This window comes from Alexandromys fortis, unplaced genomic scaffold, assembly GCF_014885135.2.
Source record: "Alexandromys fortis isolate MF-2015 unplaced genomic scaffold, M_Fortis_MF-2015_v1.1 scaffold_71, whole genome shotgun sequence".
Lineage (NCBI taxonomy): Eukaryota > Metazoa > Chordata > Mammalia > Rodentia > Cricetidae > Alexandromys > Alexandromys fortis.
Genome location: NW_026067954.1, coordinates 4,821,557 through 4,838,436, shown reverse-complemented (window position 1 = coordinate 4,838,436; position 16,880 = coordinate 4,821,557). Strand labels below are relative to the sequence as shown.

At 50.5% G+C, this 16,880-nt stretch overlaps 1 protein-coding gene across 3 annotated transcripts in view; it reads right to left on the bottom strand.

The window, feature by feature from the left end:
• Loxhd1 (lipoxygenase homology PLAT domains 1) overlaps nucleotides 1-16,880 on the bottom strand; it is a 137,616-nt gene that overhangs the window by 26,753 nt on the left and 93,983 nt on the right. For 2 of the 3 annotated variants that reach the window (XM_050151703.1, XM_050151705.1), the window contains 8 exons: nucleotides 14,291-14,500; nucleotides 14,030-14,165; nucleotides 12,055-12,263; nucleotides 11,073-11,258; nucleotides 8,576-8,703; nucleotides 6,507-6,624; nucleotides 4,810-4,984; nucleotides 2,892-3,077 (listed from right to left, as the gene is read on the bottom strand). In XM_050151703.1, the coding sequence (XP_050007660.1) occupies nucleotides 2,892-3,077; nucleotides 4,810-4,984; nucleotides 6,507-6,624; nucleotides 8,576-8,703; nucleotides 11,073-11,258; nucleotides 12,055-12,263; nucleotides 14,030-14,165; nucleotides 14,291-14,500 (1,348 nt within the window). The remainder of the gene's footprint in view (nucleotides 1-2,891; nucleotides 3,078-4,809; nucleotides 4,985-6,506; nucleotides 6,625-8,575; nucleotides 8,704-11,072; nucleotides 11,259-12,054; nucleotides 12,264-14,029; nucleotides 14,166-14,290; nucleotides 14,501-16,880) is intronic. The other variant, XM_050151704.1, reaches the window with a different exon arrangement.

The following is a 16,880-nucleotide window of genomic DNA, read 5'->3' as shown; positions in this document are numbered from 1 at the left end:
ATCAATCATGGGCTGGAACTGACAAAACTACTTAGCTACATGTGCGAACTGACTGAAACGATATAGTAACTGATATCGACATTCCAATCATGGGGGTTGTTAGAGCTGCAGTGGTAGAGGGCCTGGGCTGATCATTTCGTTAAGGACTGATCATGCCAAGTAAGAAGACCCCGCCGACACACACGAGAAACATGTAAACTTGGACAATACTAGAAAGAAACATTATCTTTGACTCTTGAAATGTGGCAAGTAGATTTTACCAGCTGAGCCATCTCTTTTTTTTTTTTTTTTTTTTTTTTTTTTTTTTTTTTTTTTTTTTTTTTTGACTTAGAATTCTTATGAGAGACGTGAGCCTCTACTTTCTCGGGTTGGAAGGAAGGGTACAACATGAAGTCAGAAACATCCAAAAGGACTCTAGAAGGTTCTTTGTGAGAAATACACAGTGAGGAAGATGGAAGCCCCAGGAGAAAATAGATGAGAAATAAATAGGTAGATAGGGTTAGACTTATACACTTAGTCCTGAAGCCACAAACCCCTTCTCAGGTCTGGAGTGAACAGAAACCACTGCAGTCAGAACCTTGGACAGTTCTGTGGCTCCCAAAGGGAGCTGATTTCTCTAAAAGTGTGGTCCTTTCTCAACATTCTCAGTAATGGTGTGGCCTTCCCTTTTACAAAAAGGGAAATGGGCTTAGTTGACACAATTTCTTCCCCACCTTCTGGCCTGACTGGAGGTTATTAAGGAACTCCATCTCACTGTGTGGCTGATAGGTTGGGCTGCTTGGGGGTTCCAAACCTTCCTCCTCAGGCACTAGACTTTGGTGCTGCAGCTTCTGTAGTGGAGGCTATGGCAGAAGAGGATTGGAGGATTTGGGGTTCTGAGACTTCTGGTTGTTCCTTTAGTGGGGAGCTAATGTTGATGTAGTTCTCACCACATTCACCCTCTCTTTCCATGCTGGCCCCTCCAGTCGAGATGATAGGCCTATCTAATGAGGCCTGTGTGCATGCGCACCCCCCCCCACACATGTGGTTTGGGGTTTGTACACCTGTCTTGACTGAGCAAGCCACTGTGGCATGTCCTGACAGGGGCTGGGCCTGATCTTTTGAAGTATCTGGGGCAGAAGGCAAGTCTTCAAGACCATGGATGGTATCATTCATCCATTCAGACTTTGGACACCAGCCAGCAACATATAGGAGGATCCTGGAAGCTGGCAGTCGGGGAGAGAACTCGGATCTCTGTGATGGCTCCTCTGTGGAAGAGGAGAGGCTTACTACAGACATGTGAGAAGGTCCCATGGAAACGTGTCTCTCCACAGCCTTGTGATGCCACCTGAGATGACTAACCGTGATTTAAAACTGACTACACCAGGAAATAAATGGATTTAAAATGTGAACAGGTGTGTGAGAGGCGGTGGGACTCTGCCAGGCATTTTCTGGTGGAGGAGGGTGGGTTATTTGGGAGAAGCTATGGGAAGGCGAGAACTTAGGCCTCTTCCTATATTCCTCTCTGCCTCTCTTGGCTGTTGCGAGATGAGCAACTTTCCTTGGCCACGCCCCTCCTCCTTGGCTATGTTCCGTGTCAGAAGCCAGGGAGCCGGCTGACCACGGACAGAAGGTTCTGACACTGCTCAGAATAGATCCATCCTCTCTACCTGCTGTAGTCAGATGTTCTGTCTCAGTGACAAAGTACCTCACAGAGTCCCAGGCCCACCAGAAACACAGAGATGTTCAGGTCACAAACAGGTGACCAAACAGGTGCAGGAAACCCGACAGCTGTGGCATCTGGGCGGGTCTGCATCACTACGTGACTGCTTTGAAGAACAGCTTCTCTGCCTGGTCTGAGTTTATTGTCACACGGGAAATGCTCTGACTGTGACCCCATGGTGAAAGGAACCAGGGACATTGCTCCTTCTGGAAGCTCAGCCAGCTCCTGAGCTGCATTTGTCAGCAATCACTTGCCGTGAGATTTGAGGAGGTAAATCAAATGAGTCAGACAGCCGCAGGACAGCTCTGTGGGAGGTGAGGGTACAGCGAAGTCAGGAGAGGACCTTGAGCGGACAACTTGGGGGAAGCTAGTTTCGAGTCAGGACACTAGAGATGAGTTCGGGGGAGTGGCAAGCACGGAGGTGGTAAGCCAGGCAATGAACCTTCAACTCTGATATCCAACAGAAGCTGCGGGTGCAAAGCCAGTGTAAAGAGATGTCTGCAGAGAGCAAAGCGGTGGGCAAAGGAATGAGGAGGCCACGGAACCCATCACAGTGATGGAGAAAGTATTTATTCTTAAGCGCTTTGGAGTTAAAAGTTAAGTTCTTTCTTGGCTTTTATCATGCTTAGATTTATAAGTAAATATACCTACATTCAAATGCAGGGTTGTAAGACTGATAGAAAATCCATGGAAAGTAGACTTGGTGAGACTCACTCCTTTTTTCCTTCCTTCCTTCCTTCCTTCCTTCCTTCCTTCCTTCCTTCCTTCTTTTCTTCTTTCCTTCCTCTTTCCCTCCCTCCCTTCTCTCTATTTCCTCCTCTCTCTCCGTTCCAGGGATAGAACCCAGGACCTTGCACATGCTAAACAATTATGCTACACTTGAGTTACTGACCCAACCCAATTCTGTTTTTTCTTAATTTTTACGCCCAAACTAATTTGAATCTGTCCTCTGATATTGCAAAAATGAAGAATCACTAACCTCCTAGCGAGAAAGCCAAAGGAACTAAACTTCAGATATAACAGCTGCCTAGGAAGCCAGGCCCTCTAATGGATGTACATCCAAATGGTGCGATCCATGGCCTTCCTGCTGGGGTGGGCAGAGTCTGCTCTCCTAGAGAGGCAGAGGACCCAGGGAGCACTGTCCCAGGAAGGTCTACCCCTTAGCACCCTGGCATCAGGCAGTAGCTACCTTTGTTGTCATGCCAGACCCTCAGTTTGCAGAGGTGGCCCAGGCTCAGCATGTCAGAGAAGGTGAAGGTGTCCGTGTTGTTCCGTTCAAACTTGTTCCAGTTTGCTGACTGCTTCAGAGCCAGGGTCCCGCTGTCCCCATTTTCCCCGAAGATGATGATGAACACATTGGCATCGGTGCCTGCCCCTGGGAAATACATAGGTGAGGCTCTAGGAGCTGGTATCTGTTCACAAAGCCCTCTGCTCTGGTCTTATTCCCAGACTCCTGGAGCACAAGAGGACAGAGTCTAAATTCAATGAAACTGAGGGTAAGGATCAGAAAGTCCCGAAGAGGTCTTGACCTCTTAGGTGTTTCTAGGAACCATGGTGTTGGCCTGGTCTAGCTGCCTTGAGAGGCATGCATCATAGGTTTTTCAGGTTAGAGTCCATAGCTCCTAGGGCACTGTGTGCCTTTAAGTTCCCAAGAAACTGAGGCACTCCCTCAGACAATGGAGCGTCTGGGCCATTTCATGATTCTTTGTGTTCCCTAAAAGTCAATGAAGCATGCAGAAGCTTGACAGGATAATTGGTCTTAGACGTTAATCATATGCACCTTGTATAGCTTGCAAACATCATCGTATCCTGGCAACTATCATTGTATTGATCCTGGCAACTGCCATTGTATCTGTTTCTGATAAGAGTATAATGCTCTGAATAAACTTGTCTCAGCCCCAGTCTTGCTGAGATCCCTTCATCCTAGTCTGGTTAAGAGTCATTTCTCATTAGGGCCAGTAAGCAAGCACTGGTACTACAAGGTGTCCAATTCTATCCCTTACTTTCTTTTTGAGTGTTGCAATTACTGTTAGTGTAACAGCAGACAGAGTAACATTAATGCTTAGCACAAAAATGCACCTGTTCCCAGGGAGGGAAGTGTTTCAGAAAGGCATTGGCCCCTGTTAAGAAGCCAGAGCTCCTGGAAGAGGCGTTCTGAGGCCACTCAGTCGCACTTCTGTTGCTACCAATGAACTTCATTATTTTCTGACAGCACACCATGAAGGGCTAAAAAGAGGGCCTTCAAAGCCTGTGGACACTGGGAACATCAAGCAATAAAGAGGAAGTCCACCGTGAGGAGAAAAGAGAGGAGAATGCTGGAAACGAACGGCCAGATTTACTGACCCATGTCTTGTGCCTGAGATTTCCGCCCTGACAGCCCAGTCTCTTTGGCAAACTGCTCTGCTAAAAGTGTGAGCCACCATGATCAATAAGTCATCCATGGTAAATGTGAACGAGTCTGCCAAATTCCTCCTAATGGTCCCTGGAGAGAGGCCTTGACTGGAGGAGGAGGAGAGGTAGCAGGCACTGCCTCCGGGCTAGAGGAGAGATATGTCCTCTCTTTCTTAGAAGCTGTTTCTCTGGACATTTTAGTCACTTGACGGCTCCATTTGTCTTTCTGGATTTGAGTTTGACAACTTTCTGGGATGTTTCTGCGACTCTTGCCCAGATGTATACTGGCTGACATCTGTCTTGGCCTCGCCTAATGGTATGTTAGCTCCACCAGACTGTCAGATTTGTGGGGGCCCTGGAGGTCACAGTTCTATCCCCAGTCTCCAGGCCAGAGCCATGACTGTGAAACACAGATCACCACAGTGCACAGCCCTGGGTGAGAGGCATTCAGCGGTGGTAGGAAGCTGCAGGGTTCTGAGCCAAGCAAAGACTGTGTCCCTGAAATTCTCCTCTCCATTTCTGTGAGGGGACAGGGAAGAAAGCAGTTTGGCTACTACTGGGAGCGAATACTCTGTCTCCACAGAAGGGGACACGTTGTGGAGATGATTTGTCTTCAGAAGGTTATGTGAAGTAAAATACCCTGGTCAGAAGCCAGTCGCAAGTCATGATTCAAGAGTGGAAGGCAAGAGAAGAGGAAGCAGGAGGCCACAACGTACCCAGGATGTCACTGGTCTTCACAGAGACCGTGTAGGAGGTCCACTCCATCATTTCCTCCCCATCAATGACGGCGCACATTTCACAAACCAGTGTCTTCTTGCCCTTCCTTTGGGACAGCCAGTCTCCATAGTAGAACATGGTCAGGTCTCCTGTGTTCATGTTCTTCAGCAGGATCTGGAGAGGGGCCATATAGAAATACACTCTCTTACCCAGGCACCATTCCACGAACCCCCATCCCAAGCTCCCTGATTCAGACTTTTGGGTGTGGGAAGGGCTCTGCTTATGGGCTTTGCTGAAAGTCCCATGTGACCTGGAAATTGGAAATTTATCTGAGAAAAGCTTCCACAGCAATGTCTTGAATGTGTACAGAAAACACTGAATAAGTGAGAGAAAAGGAAATGAATCTAGCCATGTCTGCCTGGGAGAAGGACACTGACATTTGCCATATTGGTGTGGATGCAACATTGCTGGTTCAAGGAAAGTCTGCAATGGCTACACAGGGTAAGGGGAGCTTGGGGAGAACCAGGACAGATGGCCTTTGGTGGATGAGGGACAAGCTTGCAGAAGGATTTGCATTTGTTCCTCCCATCCTGAATGTGTATAGTGAAGTCCTAATCATCAGAATCTTGGAATGCGACCTTATTTAAGCTAGGGCTGTAATCAGATAAGATGAGGTTGCAAGGTGGGTCCTAAACAAATAGGATGGGGAAACTTACACATGGAGACACGTGTGGATGAGCACTGTGTGCCAGCTGGGAGAGTCTGAGGACAGCCAAGGTCAGACCCTATGCAGAGCCTTCGGCCCGTACCTTGACTCCTGCTCTTCTGCACACTCCCCCCCCCCCCCAATTCTGGAGTTTTCTTACACAGTTACAGAAAGTTTTCACACTGTGCGAGGTGGTATCACCCGACCTCAGGACCAGCCCGTTTGACACAGGAGCACGCCTGTGCAGCTGTGGATCTGTGTCATTTGTTCTCATGAAAACATAGCAAGCTGAGCTGTGCACTGGGAGCCCTCTGCTCCGTCACAGTGAGTGTCATGGCTGTCCTCTGGTCCTCAGTGTCATTGTCCTGTGAGGCCAGGGGAGGTTAGCAAACAGTGATGAGGAAACACAGACACCTTCTTTCCTCGGGAGAAGAGAAGCTTGTGGCCATGTGTGGTGTGTGGTGTGCTGTGTGTTGTGTGATGTGTGATGGGGCGGGGTGTGTGTGTGGGAGAGATGGAGGCAAACAAAGACTTCGTGCTCTGCTTTTTCTAAGTTTCTCATGGTCCCTGCCCAGAACGCCCTCAGCCTGCCCAGGAACCCAGGGATGGGCACAGCTTGGATGCCTGGGGGCTCAGGCTCCTCCAGAGAGAAAAGTCAGGGAGAAAGAAAGAAGCTACCAACCAGTGTAATAGCAGGACTGGAAGCCCACCATCCACCCAGTCTCGCTGTCTCAAGTCTGCTTCTCTCAGAAGCCCTCCACATCCCTTCTCCCAGGTATCTCCTTCCCCAGATCTTCCCCCATCCCAGGCTCTGCCCACTGTGCTGTCTTCTCCAGCCATAATTCAGCTCTTAGTAGACACAAACAAAGCTCCATTCTCTGACTGATTCACACCAAAGCCCAAGGTGAGGACGGTTGCATTACAAGGCCACTTCGAACCCAATAGCACGGAGGGGAGGGCAGGGAAGGGACGAAGGAGTCACTGCATTACCCTCTCCAGGAACCACTCTGGCCGGCTCCCCATCCCATCAATGCGGATGCGCATCTTGGTGAAGGGAGCGATGTCCAGAATCTCCATGATGAAGGTGTCATTTTGTTCCCGCTCAAACCTGGAGATGGGAAGCAGAAGACAGGAAGCTGGTAATCTGGCCCTGGCTATAGACCAGACACCTCGCTGCTCCCAGCAATCCCCCAGCTGCCCATCTTTTGCACCCCAGGTGGGCTCCTAGAAGACTGGGTAAGCAGGCTTGGCTGGGAGACATAACCCTGAACCAAGAGCGATCCCATTTGAGTTCTGTTCTCAGCAGCTAGTTTCTTACCTTCCTCTCTGGGACTGGGAACCCCTCATTTGTAATCTGGGGAGGATGATATTCACCTGAGACTTCACAAAGATCCCAGAGAGCAAATGAATCTGGAGCCAACTTTCAGAGCAGAATGAAGTTCCCTCCCTCCTTCCCACCTTCCCTCCCTCCTTCTCACTTTCCCTCCCTCCTTCCTTTCTACCCTCCCTTACTTCTTCCCACTTTCCCTCCCTCCAATCAGCAGTTAGACTTTGGGCATCTGCAAACCAGGTGAAATGTAAGAACTAGAGAATCAGCTAGAGAAAAGCCCAGAGATTAGAGTTGGGTGGGCTTGGTGCTGGAGCAGAGAGAAGAGATTAGCAGAGACTGAACATGCTACACAGCCATACAGACAATGCCTAGACATCAAGTCTCAACGCACAGCCTCTTTGGCACCCAGCTCATAATGATCACTTGTTCAGCAACTACCGGCTTCCTTATTTGGTTCCAGTTTCCCAGTTCAGGAAACCTCTGACTTTAATTCACTCATACAGGATGCTCAGCTCTTCTCAGCATGCCTCACCACGCCTCAGTGATGCTTCACCATCCATCTTCCCACCTGACCATATCTGGTGACATCACCTGACTTCTGTTACAGCAAGCTTTAGATAAATAGCCTCTGTTTTCTCTCATTGGGGCTTCGTTTATTCCCGAGATTTCTGGGTTCAAATCCCAGTGACCTCGGACTGTTTACTTCATCTCCTTGTGTCTCAGAACTTCATTATAAATGGGAGCTGCTAACAGTGCAGAGTAAAGGGTGTACCCTGAATAAAACAGGTAGCAGAGCCCTTTCAGCAGGGCCTGGCATGGAGTGGGCACCCAATATCAGCCATTGTATTCCCAAGGCTGTCACCATGGGAATTGCATAACAAGAGGGTAAAAGTGCTGAGAGAGGGCAGGAGAGCATCCTTAGCAGACCCCTGGGATGGGCTGTTCTGTCTGTGGGGAGGAATATCTGCCTGGTCCTCACCGCTTCAGCGGCCCAGGCCCCATCGTCACCTTCATCGCTACCATCATCACCCTCACAAACCATTTGTTGATGTTTTAATAACAGATCACTTTTATTCTGCAATTATTTTGGATGCAGAAAAGTCCCCAAAGTATAATTCCATGCACCCTGCACGCTGCTTCTCCTACTGAGGGCATCTCACACCCACACAGTGCATGGGACCAAACCAGGAAATGAGCAAGAAACAGTAATGTCAACCACACAGGCCTCAAGAAGAACAGTTTTGATAGACCCAGACAGGGGAACAAAAGAAGGAAAGAACTGGACTGGAGAGATGGTTTAGAAGTTAATAATGCTGGCTGCTCTTCCCGACCCCTCTGGGTTCTGTTTTCAGTATCCACATGGCATTTCACAACTATCTGTAACTCCAGTCCCCGAGTATCCAACACCCTCTTCTGGCCTCCATGGGAACTAGGCACCCAAGCGGTACACAAAGATAACGTGCAGGTTAAACACTCACACACATAAGATCAAATACTTTTTTCTTTAGGAGGAAACTTGCTATGACTTTGGCAGTTAAGGAAAACTTCCTAGAGGAGGGATATTTAATCTGGCTTTTTAAAGAGAGCAGTGTTGGAAAAGAACAACCGAGGTAAGGCAGCCAGGAGGCCTCGTGGCGTGCAGTGCGTGGGACAGAGCCAGTCTGGCCAAGGACCGAGTTAAGAGGAGGTGGGATGTGATCAGGGTGAGGGGTCAGGCCCCTCTGGGTACCTGGCCTTCTTTTTGTCCAGCTTCACCTCTTCTGTGCTCCCGTTGATGCCATAGAGGGTCATAAAGATATTGGAGTCAGTGCCTCCACCGACCACATCACCAGTCCAGACCGTCATTTCATAAAGCACCTACCGTGAGAGGAACAAGTTCCTGACCCTCGGTCTCACCCACGAAACCACCCAACCCATCTCAGTGTCCCCAGGGAGAGGACATACGCTCTCCAAGTCCTGAGGCTCTGAGCCGAATCTAGCACATGCCCGAGGAAGCAGAGCCAGGCCGGCCACTCCTGGTCCCCACCACACTCATGCAGCTGGGGGCGGGGGGGGGGGCTCTGACAGAGGCATTGCAGGCAATGGCTCTCGCTAGTCCTCTGTGAGCTCATCCACGTGTGTCTGTGTACTGGAAACATTCAGAGCTCCACCCAGATCCAGGTCTGGCTTCCACTAACTTTTGACCTGATACAAATATCCCGGTCCTGTCCTTGCTCCTTCTATGGAGACAAGCCTTATGATGACACATGACAGGTAATGAGGTACACAGGCGACTTGAATACCTTTGGTGCTGGTGCCGGGCCTACCATGTGTGTGGAATGGCTATACAGGTATGTGTGTATGGTACAGCCAAAAGGTACATACCTGTTTATAGTATGGCACCATCCGTGTGGTGTGGTGTCATGGGTATGGCATGGCACTATGTGCATGGTAAGGCCATACGTGTGAGTGATTCTCAGTGTCCCCAATGTCCTGCCACAGTCAGCTTGCCCCTGATGTCTGTGAGCAAGGAACACCATGGGGGAGATTTGAGAGTTGGGATTTTGCTCCTAAGAGGCCAGGTTCCCTTTATTAGCAGGCCCTGGAGAGAGGGCTGAACTTGGGCTTTCTGGGTGTCTGAATTGAGGCACTTTGGTGATTCTTTTTGGGAGGAAGCCTTGGGTGGAGGTGTACCTGTGTGCTGGATCCTGTCGTTCTGGGCTTTCTCATCCTTCGTAACAGGCACCCACAGACCAACAAGTAGTTCTGCGAGTCTGGGAGAGGTGGAGAGATGGCAAGCCTGCCACGTTCTGTCTTACTTGAGCCTAATACCCATGCTGATTGGGAAACTTGGACTGTGGACTGTACTGTGTTGTGCACAGGATACTATTGTGGGGCATGGATGGGCAGGACTTGAGGAATTACTGGGAGCAGGCAGAAACCTCGTCCTTTCTTGCTCTTATCCATAGAGCCAAGAAACATAGGAAGTCAAAGTGAGGGTGCTGATGGCTTGGACCAGCTTCCAAGGCCATGCCCTGCCAGCCCCTGTGTTCCCTGTGTTCCTCATTCCCTCCGCGCACAGACACGCGGCTCTTTGTGTGATTGGAGTATTTTCAAAGGAGAGACAGAAGCAGGGCTCCTGTCACTCTGGTTGGTATCCTGAAGAGAGGCCGGTCCAGAGGGCCCTGCCGTTTGGATAAATGGCTAGCCCGCCTTCTTTGCGCTGTGAATAGCGGGATGCAGATCTGCAATGTCCCAGACTGAACTGGGAGGAGCTGTGACTGCGCAGGGCATGGTGTGAGACGGAGCGTGCCTCGGAGGCACACAGAGGCTGGGAAGTGGGTCGGGGCAGAAGCCCGGGATGAGCAGCAGGCTCACCCACACCATCCATCTGGCCACAGAGGGAGATGTCTGTGCTGCAGAAGGTGCCCCTCCCCTGCTCCCCTGCTCCCCTGCTCCTCTGCTGGGGATTTCCTGTGGAGGATGTTGGGGTGCAGAGTAAAGCCTCTCTTGCTGTTTCCATCACAGGACAGGCAGGCCTCTTGACCGCAACTTTGACAGGTAACCTGACTGAATAGAGCTGGGTGACTGGTGGCTCCGCGGCTCATGTGGAAGAAAGAGAAACACAGGGTCCTCTGGATCACCAACTAGATGTGTGTCTTTGGGCTATCTGCCTCCTGCCTCCCTCCTGCCAGACCCTGACCACCTGCCACTTTGTCCCAACCCACCCGTTAGACAGAAAGTAAAACTCCTGTCTTCTTGGCTGTTCCAGCTACAAGGGGTCTCACGTGACCAGCATTGCTATATCGTGAGATCTGGAGGCCCCCAGTCTCTGGTGTCCTTTGCCCCTGCTGCTATGCTGTGGGTGTGGCCACCAATGACAAGGCACATCTGGGCAGAGCTGGTACCATCCAAAGCTCCTCAGGGACTGTCAGTGATCTCATTGGTTTGGGCCAGGACCGAACATGGGGCGGGCAGTGAAAGAAAATGTTATTTTCATGTGGCAGAGGAGAAGAGCAAGGCCCAGAGAAACCAGGACACTTCCCTGATGTCACATAGCAGCAGAGCAAAGGAGAGCAATCTCCTGGCTTGAGATACGTGAGTCCAACTGTCTTTCCAGGCTACAGCTTCTGTCAGTTACCCCAGAGACGACTCTGCCACATCCCTCATTTTCATCTCTCCTGTGTCTCCCGCTCGCCGGGCACACACACACACGCACGCACACACACCTGCACACACACACATACCTTCACCCCAATGTTCACCACCATGGCATCCAGGAGGTCAAAGACACGGGAGGTGACACCATCGCCTCGGTCCTTGGCAAGCCAACAGTTGCAGCGTAGTATGTATTTGGTACCCTGGGTGGGCACCGCCAAGCACAGCTCCTCTACCAGCCAGCAGCTCTCAGGGGAGGCTCCGTCATGGCCCAGCTGTGAGGTACACCGTCCCTGTGAGGATCTGGGCAGAGCTGAGGAAGAAGTCTTCCCTGCTCAGTGTCCTCTGCCTGCCTTGTGCGCTCACCCTCAGTGTTTCCTCCTGATATGCTGGACACTCATGGCCAGAGAACCTTCCTTGGAGGAGAGGAAACTGAACAGGTCTATGGGCTAATCAAAACATGACCCTGGGTGGGCCTGACCTCATAAGGTGAGGTATTTAAGAGAAAATGTGGATGCTACCTACGGATGGAAGAATTTGGAGATGTTTGGAGCGAGGGAGCTTGTCTCCTACTGGCCTAGCTCAAGAACACTGACTGGTTTGGGTCAGCACCTCAAGGCAGGGGCTGACAGAAATGGAAGGCCTCATTCCTACAACAGCAAGAGAATGGATCTGGCCAATAGCTAGTTGGCTTGGAAAAAGGAAGAAAGCTCAAGAAAATATCATAGGCCTGGTTACACTTTGCTTTCATCTCAGGAGGCCTCGAGAAGTCCCCGCTAGACTCCGGATCCAGGACAGTGCATGTACCTGAGTGTTTTCAGTTACCAACAAGTTGGTAATAGCAATGAGAACATGAGGACACAGGGTATCTTTACTAAAGGGGCAGAAAATGGGGAACTTGAGGTCATCAGCCCCCCAACTGATGTTGGAAGCTGGAGATCTGCCTCTAACTCAGAGGGGCTCCAGGTCGCCGTTCTGTTCTGTCTGCTCTCAGCTCCCCACCCCTACACGCTGACCAGTTTCTTTTACTCCCCGGGGGCAGTGACCATCGTGGGGACTCAGGGCCAGCACCTCTATTTTCTTGATGGTGCCCACATCCAAGCCGCCGACATAGAACTCTTCCACGGAGCCACAGCTGAAACCTCGCTTCCCCTGGGGATAATCCAGCCAGATGCGGTTGCTGCGTTCATCATCTTCCCCAATGAGCAAGATGAACGCTCGGCTATCAGTGGCTGCATCCTTGTGCTTCCCAGTGGTCACTGACACATAGTAGGGAATCACTGCAAGAGATGGTGGAGCTAACTTCACAACAGGCCCCATGGGCAGACTGCTAGCCTATGGGCTTAGGAACTTGAAACGACCTTGGGAAGGCTGTTTCCTTCCTTCCTTGCTCAGAGACCAACTGCCACAGAATCTTCCAGATAGGCTGCAAGTTCATGGCGGTGTGTGTCTGCTCTGCAGGCATCAGATAGTCAGTAATGCTCGATGGGAAGACCCAAGAGAGTGTCCTTGTGTCCCCTGGAGTGTCAAGCTTCTGAAAGCCTTACTGGCCAATTATCTTACTTGAATCTCTCCCTACCAGGCAAGGAAGTATAGGGCAACTTCCCACCAGGTCTGGGGGTTATATACTCGAAACATCAACCACTGTTGAGGAGGAAGGTCTCACAGAGAGCGTAAATTGGGGAACATAAGCAAAAGTGTATTATACCTGTAACACAGTTGAAGGAAGTCCTAGAGACATCTGTTTCCAAACCAAACCATGTTAGTGTGGTCAGCAGACTCATTTAGATCATGTAGATTCTAGGCAATCAAAATCCATTTTCCTTCCACTCAGGATGGTTCTAATAGGTAAGTCAGTGATTGCTACATGGGGTTCTGGGGTAACTGTTTTAAAGGCCTGGCTCTCCTGGAAGAAACACCCTTCTATTCATTCTGCTTTGGATGTGGATGTGGTGGCTGGCACTTCGGCTCTCATCGTGGAAGGTTACCTGGGTGGCCTTTAGGGTAGGAGCCTTTTAGAAGGTTTCAGAGTGAGGGCTGTAGGAAGATAGCTCCCTGGACATCCCAGAGCTGCTGGATTAGCTTTAGATGGCTTTGGCTTTGAACTTTTACACACTAGGAAAGTGCTGAAGTTGTTTAGGTCACTGCCTCCAGGTCCCTGTCATTTGCAGTCAGGAATCAACAAGCCAAGAACCCTTTTCCTGGCCTGTCATCCCAGCTGACAGGGGACATGGCCCTACTGCAGTAGGCTTAGGTTGTGTGTCTCTCTGAAAGCTGTCCGGACTAGCCTCTCCTGGCTGGAGTCACTAGTGGGTGCTCTGTACCAATACAGGCCTTGTTAGCTCCCCTGGCATCCCCACAGGGGATCACAGGATGGCTGCCTTATGGAGACTGTCATTTTTCACACAGTGGGAAGGTGGGGTGTAGATAAGAGTGTCAAGTTTTGCTGGCCTCCCAGACCTACACCATGCTCTCCTGGAGGGAGGCATAGGGCTGCTCACACACTTAAATTAAGGAGGCAGGTTTATTAATGTTTGAGAAACAAACACAGCACAGCCTTATCTCAAAAATATGATTGGTGAAATGAGTTTCTCAAAGAGTTAGGATACTGCTTCATGGAGGAAGCAAACACAGGGGCCACGAGCCGAATGAACAGCTCAGATCCTCTTTCCTGGACATGGGTACATATGACATCACAGTCTGGGTGGCAGATTTCCTCTGCTGGTCCTACTTTCTGTTCATTTGTCCCGGGTCACCTGGCCAGAAATCATGTTCTGAGAGTCTGGGTAAGGGCAGAGTTTAGGACAACACCCTTCTGGTGGATGAAGGAGACCATCATCAAAACTCTACCCGTTGCTCCATTTGGAGGGCTTCTCTCTGCCTGCTCACCGCGCAGGGCTGCTGTGCATGCGAACACAGTGAAGCACAAAGCTCAAGACCCACTCCATCAGTGACATCGGGGCCTCAGCGACAGCCTGTCTGAGAACGGTTTGAAGCTGTTTCCCTGTGCCTGCTCATCTTCCAAGGAGCTCCCTGCTCTGCTTACCAGGGCCATCCTGAACATAGTCAGCCATGGGTCCTGTCACCGTGGCAATGTCCACATCTGCCATCTTGGAACTCAGGGCGATCTCCCAGAAATCAGCAGGGCTGCTGCAGTTGCTGCTGCGGTCACCAGTGTACTCCTGCAAGGAAAAGCACAGCCTGGTCTCACTGCAGCGCTGGCACCTTCTGCTCTAAAGATCTTCTCTGGGCAGAAAAATGACGAGAGGCTGTGGTTGCATGGGAGTCCCAGGACCCCTTGGGGTACCTTCTCATAAAAGAGCCTCTCCAGCCGCCCATCCTCTTTCTTCAGGGAGAGCCAACGACCACACAGGAATAGAAACTCGTCCTCGTTGGTGTCGTTCCAGATCTCCACCTTCTCCACGTACCAGTCGGCACACCATTTGGTGTTATCGTGGCGGAGCTTGATCTTGTAGATGACACCCAGATCAGCAGCCTCGATGATGAAGGTGTCGGCCTGGAAAGTCCAAACATGGGGACTTGGTGGGGATACCTCACTTTAACCCCTCTAACTCCATCCTCCAAAATTACCGGGTTGAGTAGACATTCCCAGATGGGGATCCCCTCTAGAACCAAATTAAAGTCCAAGTTCAAGGTTCACTTCCTCACTAGCCCCGTTATATAGTCCACTCCCCTATGCCCCTCCTTGGGGAAAACTGCCTTTGCCCAGATCTTTCTTGGGATGAGCCTGTCGGTGTTTGTAAGAAAGTGTCTCACAAACTGTGTAAATGTTTGAAGGCTCTGGCCAATGCAGATGAGGGATGTTGGCCCATTGAGCTCACCGGAGTCAAACTGAGCACACCCTCCACTCAGCCGCCTCTGTGTGGAAGGAAGATCTTGACATGTGCACAGAGTGTGTGCAGCTGGACAACGCTTACAGCGGGAAATCAGAAGCCATCTGGGGCCTCACCCCTTTGGGAACAGCGGAGCAACTGTGGGACAACTTTCTCCATGGAGTGGATATGTGTGTGGTTACAAAGAAGAGCCAGCCCCATCTCCGTTTGAATACCCTGGTGTAGAAAGAGTTCCACTGCATCCCACTGAAATGCCAAGGGCAAGATGAGAAGCATTTAGCCAGTACTATGCCTCGTAGGCAAAGGAGAAGCCACAGCTCACAGCAGCACCACATGGGGCTTCTGTGACACATGGGCCCGGATACAGAGAAAACACATGGAAAGGCACAGAGGAGAAAGTGTAGCTGCCCTTCAGAATGGGCTCAAGTGGCCTGCTGGGGACTTGCCAGGCAGACTGTGCAGGGCAGGTCCTGAAAGTTGCAGATAACCATGGCAGATTTGGTGATATCCATGGTCTGTGTGTCCCTGGGGGATCACGGGTAGTGATTGCTCTATTAACACGTGGTAAGAGCTCTGTTAGCAGGTAGTGAATGCTCCACTAGCAGGTGGTGAGTGCTCCGCTAGCAGGTGGTGAGCGCTCCACTAGCAGATGGTGAGTGCTCCACTAGCAGGTGGTGAGTGCTCCACTAGCAGGTGGTGAGCGCTCCACTAGCAGGTGGTGAGTATTTCACTAGCAGGTGGTGAGTGCTCATCTAGCAGGTAATGAATGCTCCGCTAGCATGTGGTGAGTGCTCTGCTAGCAGGTGGTGAGTGCTCCACTAGCAGGTGGTGAGTGTTCTACCATTGGATGGCTGACTGGCAAGCTGGTGGCAACTGCTGGGGAGACCAGGTTCGATTCAAGGCAGAGACAGATGAGGAAGGGCTGCTGGCTATGGAGCTGCCTTAGCTGATCTGGGGGTGCTTATGAGGAGAATCTCAGATCAGGCAACGGGTTGAATGTGGGCAGGGGAGGGTGCTGAGAAGAAGATGGCATCAAGAATGACTCCTGGCTCCAAGAATGAGTGGCTAGAGAAATGGAAACTTTCAAATGCTCAGCAATGAACTGAGGATTGCGTGGCTAGGAACCGGGCCAGATGCAGCTCCAGCTCTTCCTGTGGGGTGACAAGACCAGAACTGGGCATGGTGGCCCATATCTGGAGTTCCAGCACTAGAATGTGGAAGCAAGAGGACTCTCACGATGACCAGGTCGGCTTGGGTCAAACAGTGAGTTCTGAGTCAAACTGGGCGGTAGAGTGAGACCTGTCTCAAAAGGACTCCAGCAAAACAAAAGAGCAAAACTCCAAACAGCAAAGCCAGAAAAGACAGCGAACGTGATGGGGCAGACTGTTTATAGTGGGGTGGGGGTGGGGTGGGGTGGGGAGCTTAATCTGAACTTAGAGAATAAATTACATCACTTTTCATTTATATTTTCATCCATTTATTCTCTGTATGTATTTGTCGAGCACCTATTCTTTCCTAGGCTCTGGCATGAACAAAAGTCTATCTATCAGCCACATGAGACACACTGCTATTATACCCATGCATTTAACAGACATCAACAGCAGGCATCCACGGCAAGTAGGGGCAGGGAGCTCCCCTAAGCCTTAACAAGGCCCAACACCATGGCACCATGGCCCAACACTGGGCAAAGTTGGGTATCTCATGGTTTAATTCAGCTGGCTTTCACTGTCACTCGAAACTATTTTATGAGACAAAGAGATGCTAAGTAACTTGTCCAAGATTACATAACCAATTAGTGTTAGAATCAATGTCCAAGTCCAGGTGATCTGAGACCATTGTCTGGGTACTGGATCAAATGTGAAATGTGTCCCTGATATAGAGCCAGGAACACCACAGCAGGAACACCACAGGAATTCACTTTGACCTTGTTGGCTTTCTATTTTTCTAAAATGGAATGAGCAAGATAGGCCTTCTCCTAAGTACCATTATGTCTCTTGTGTTGTGCTCTCTCTCTCTCTCTCTCTCTCTCTCTCTCTCTCTCTC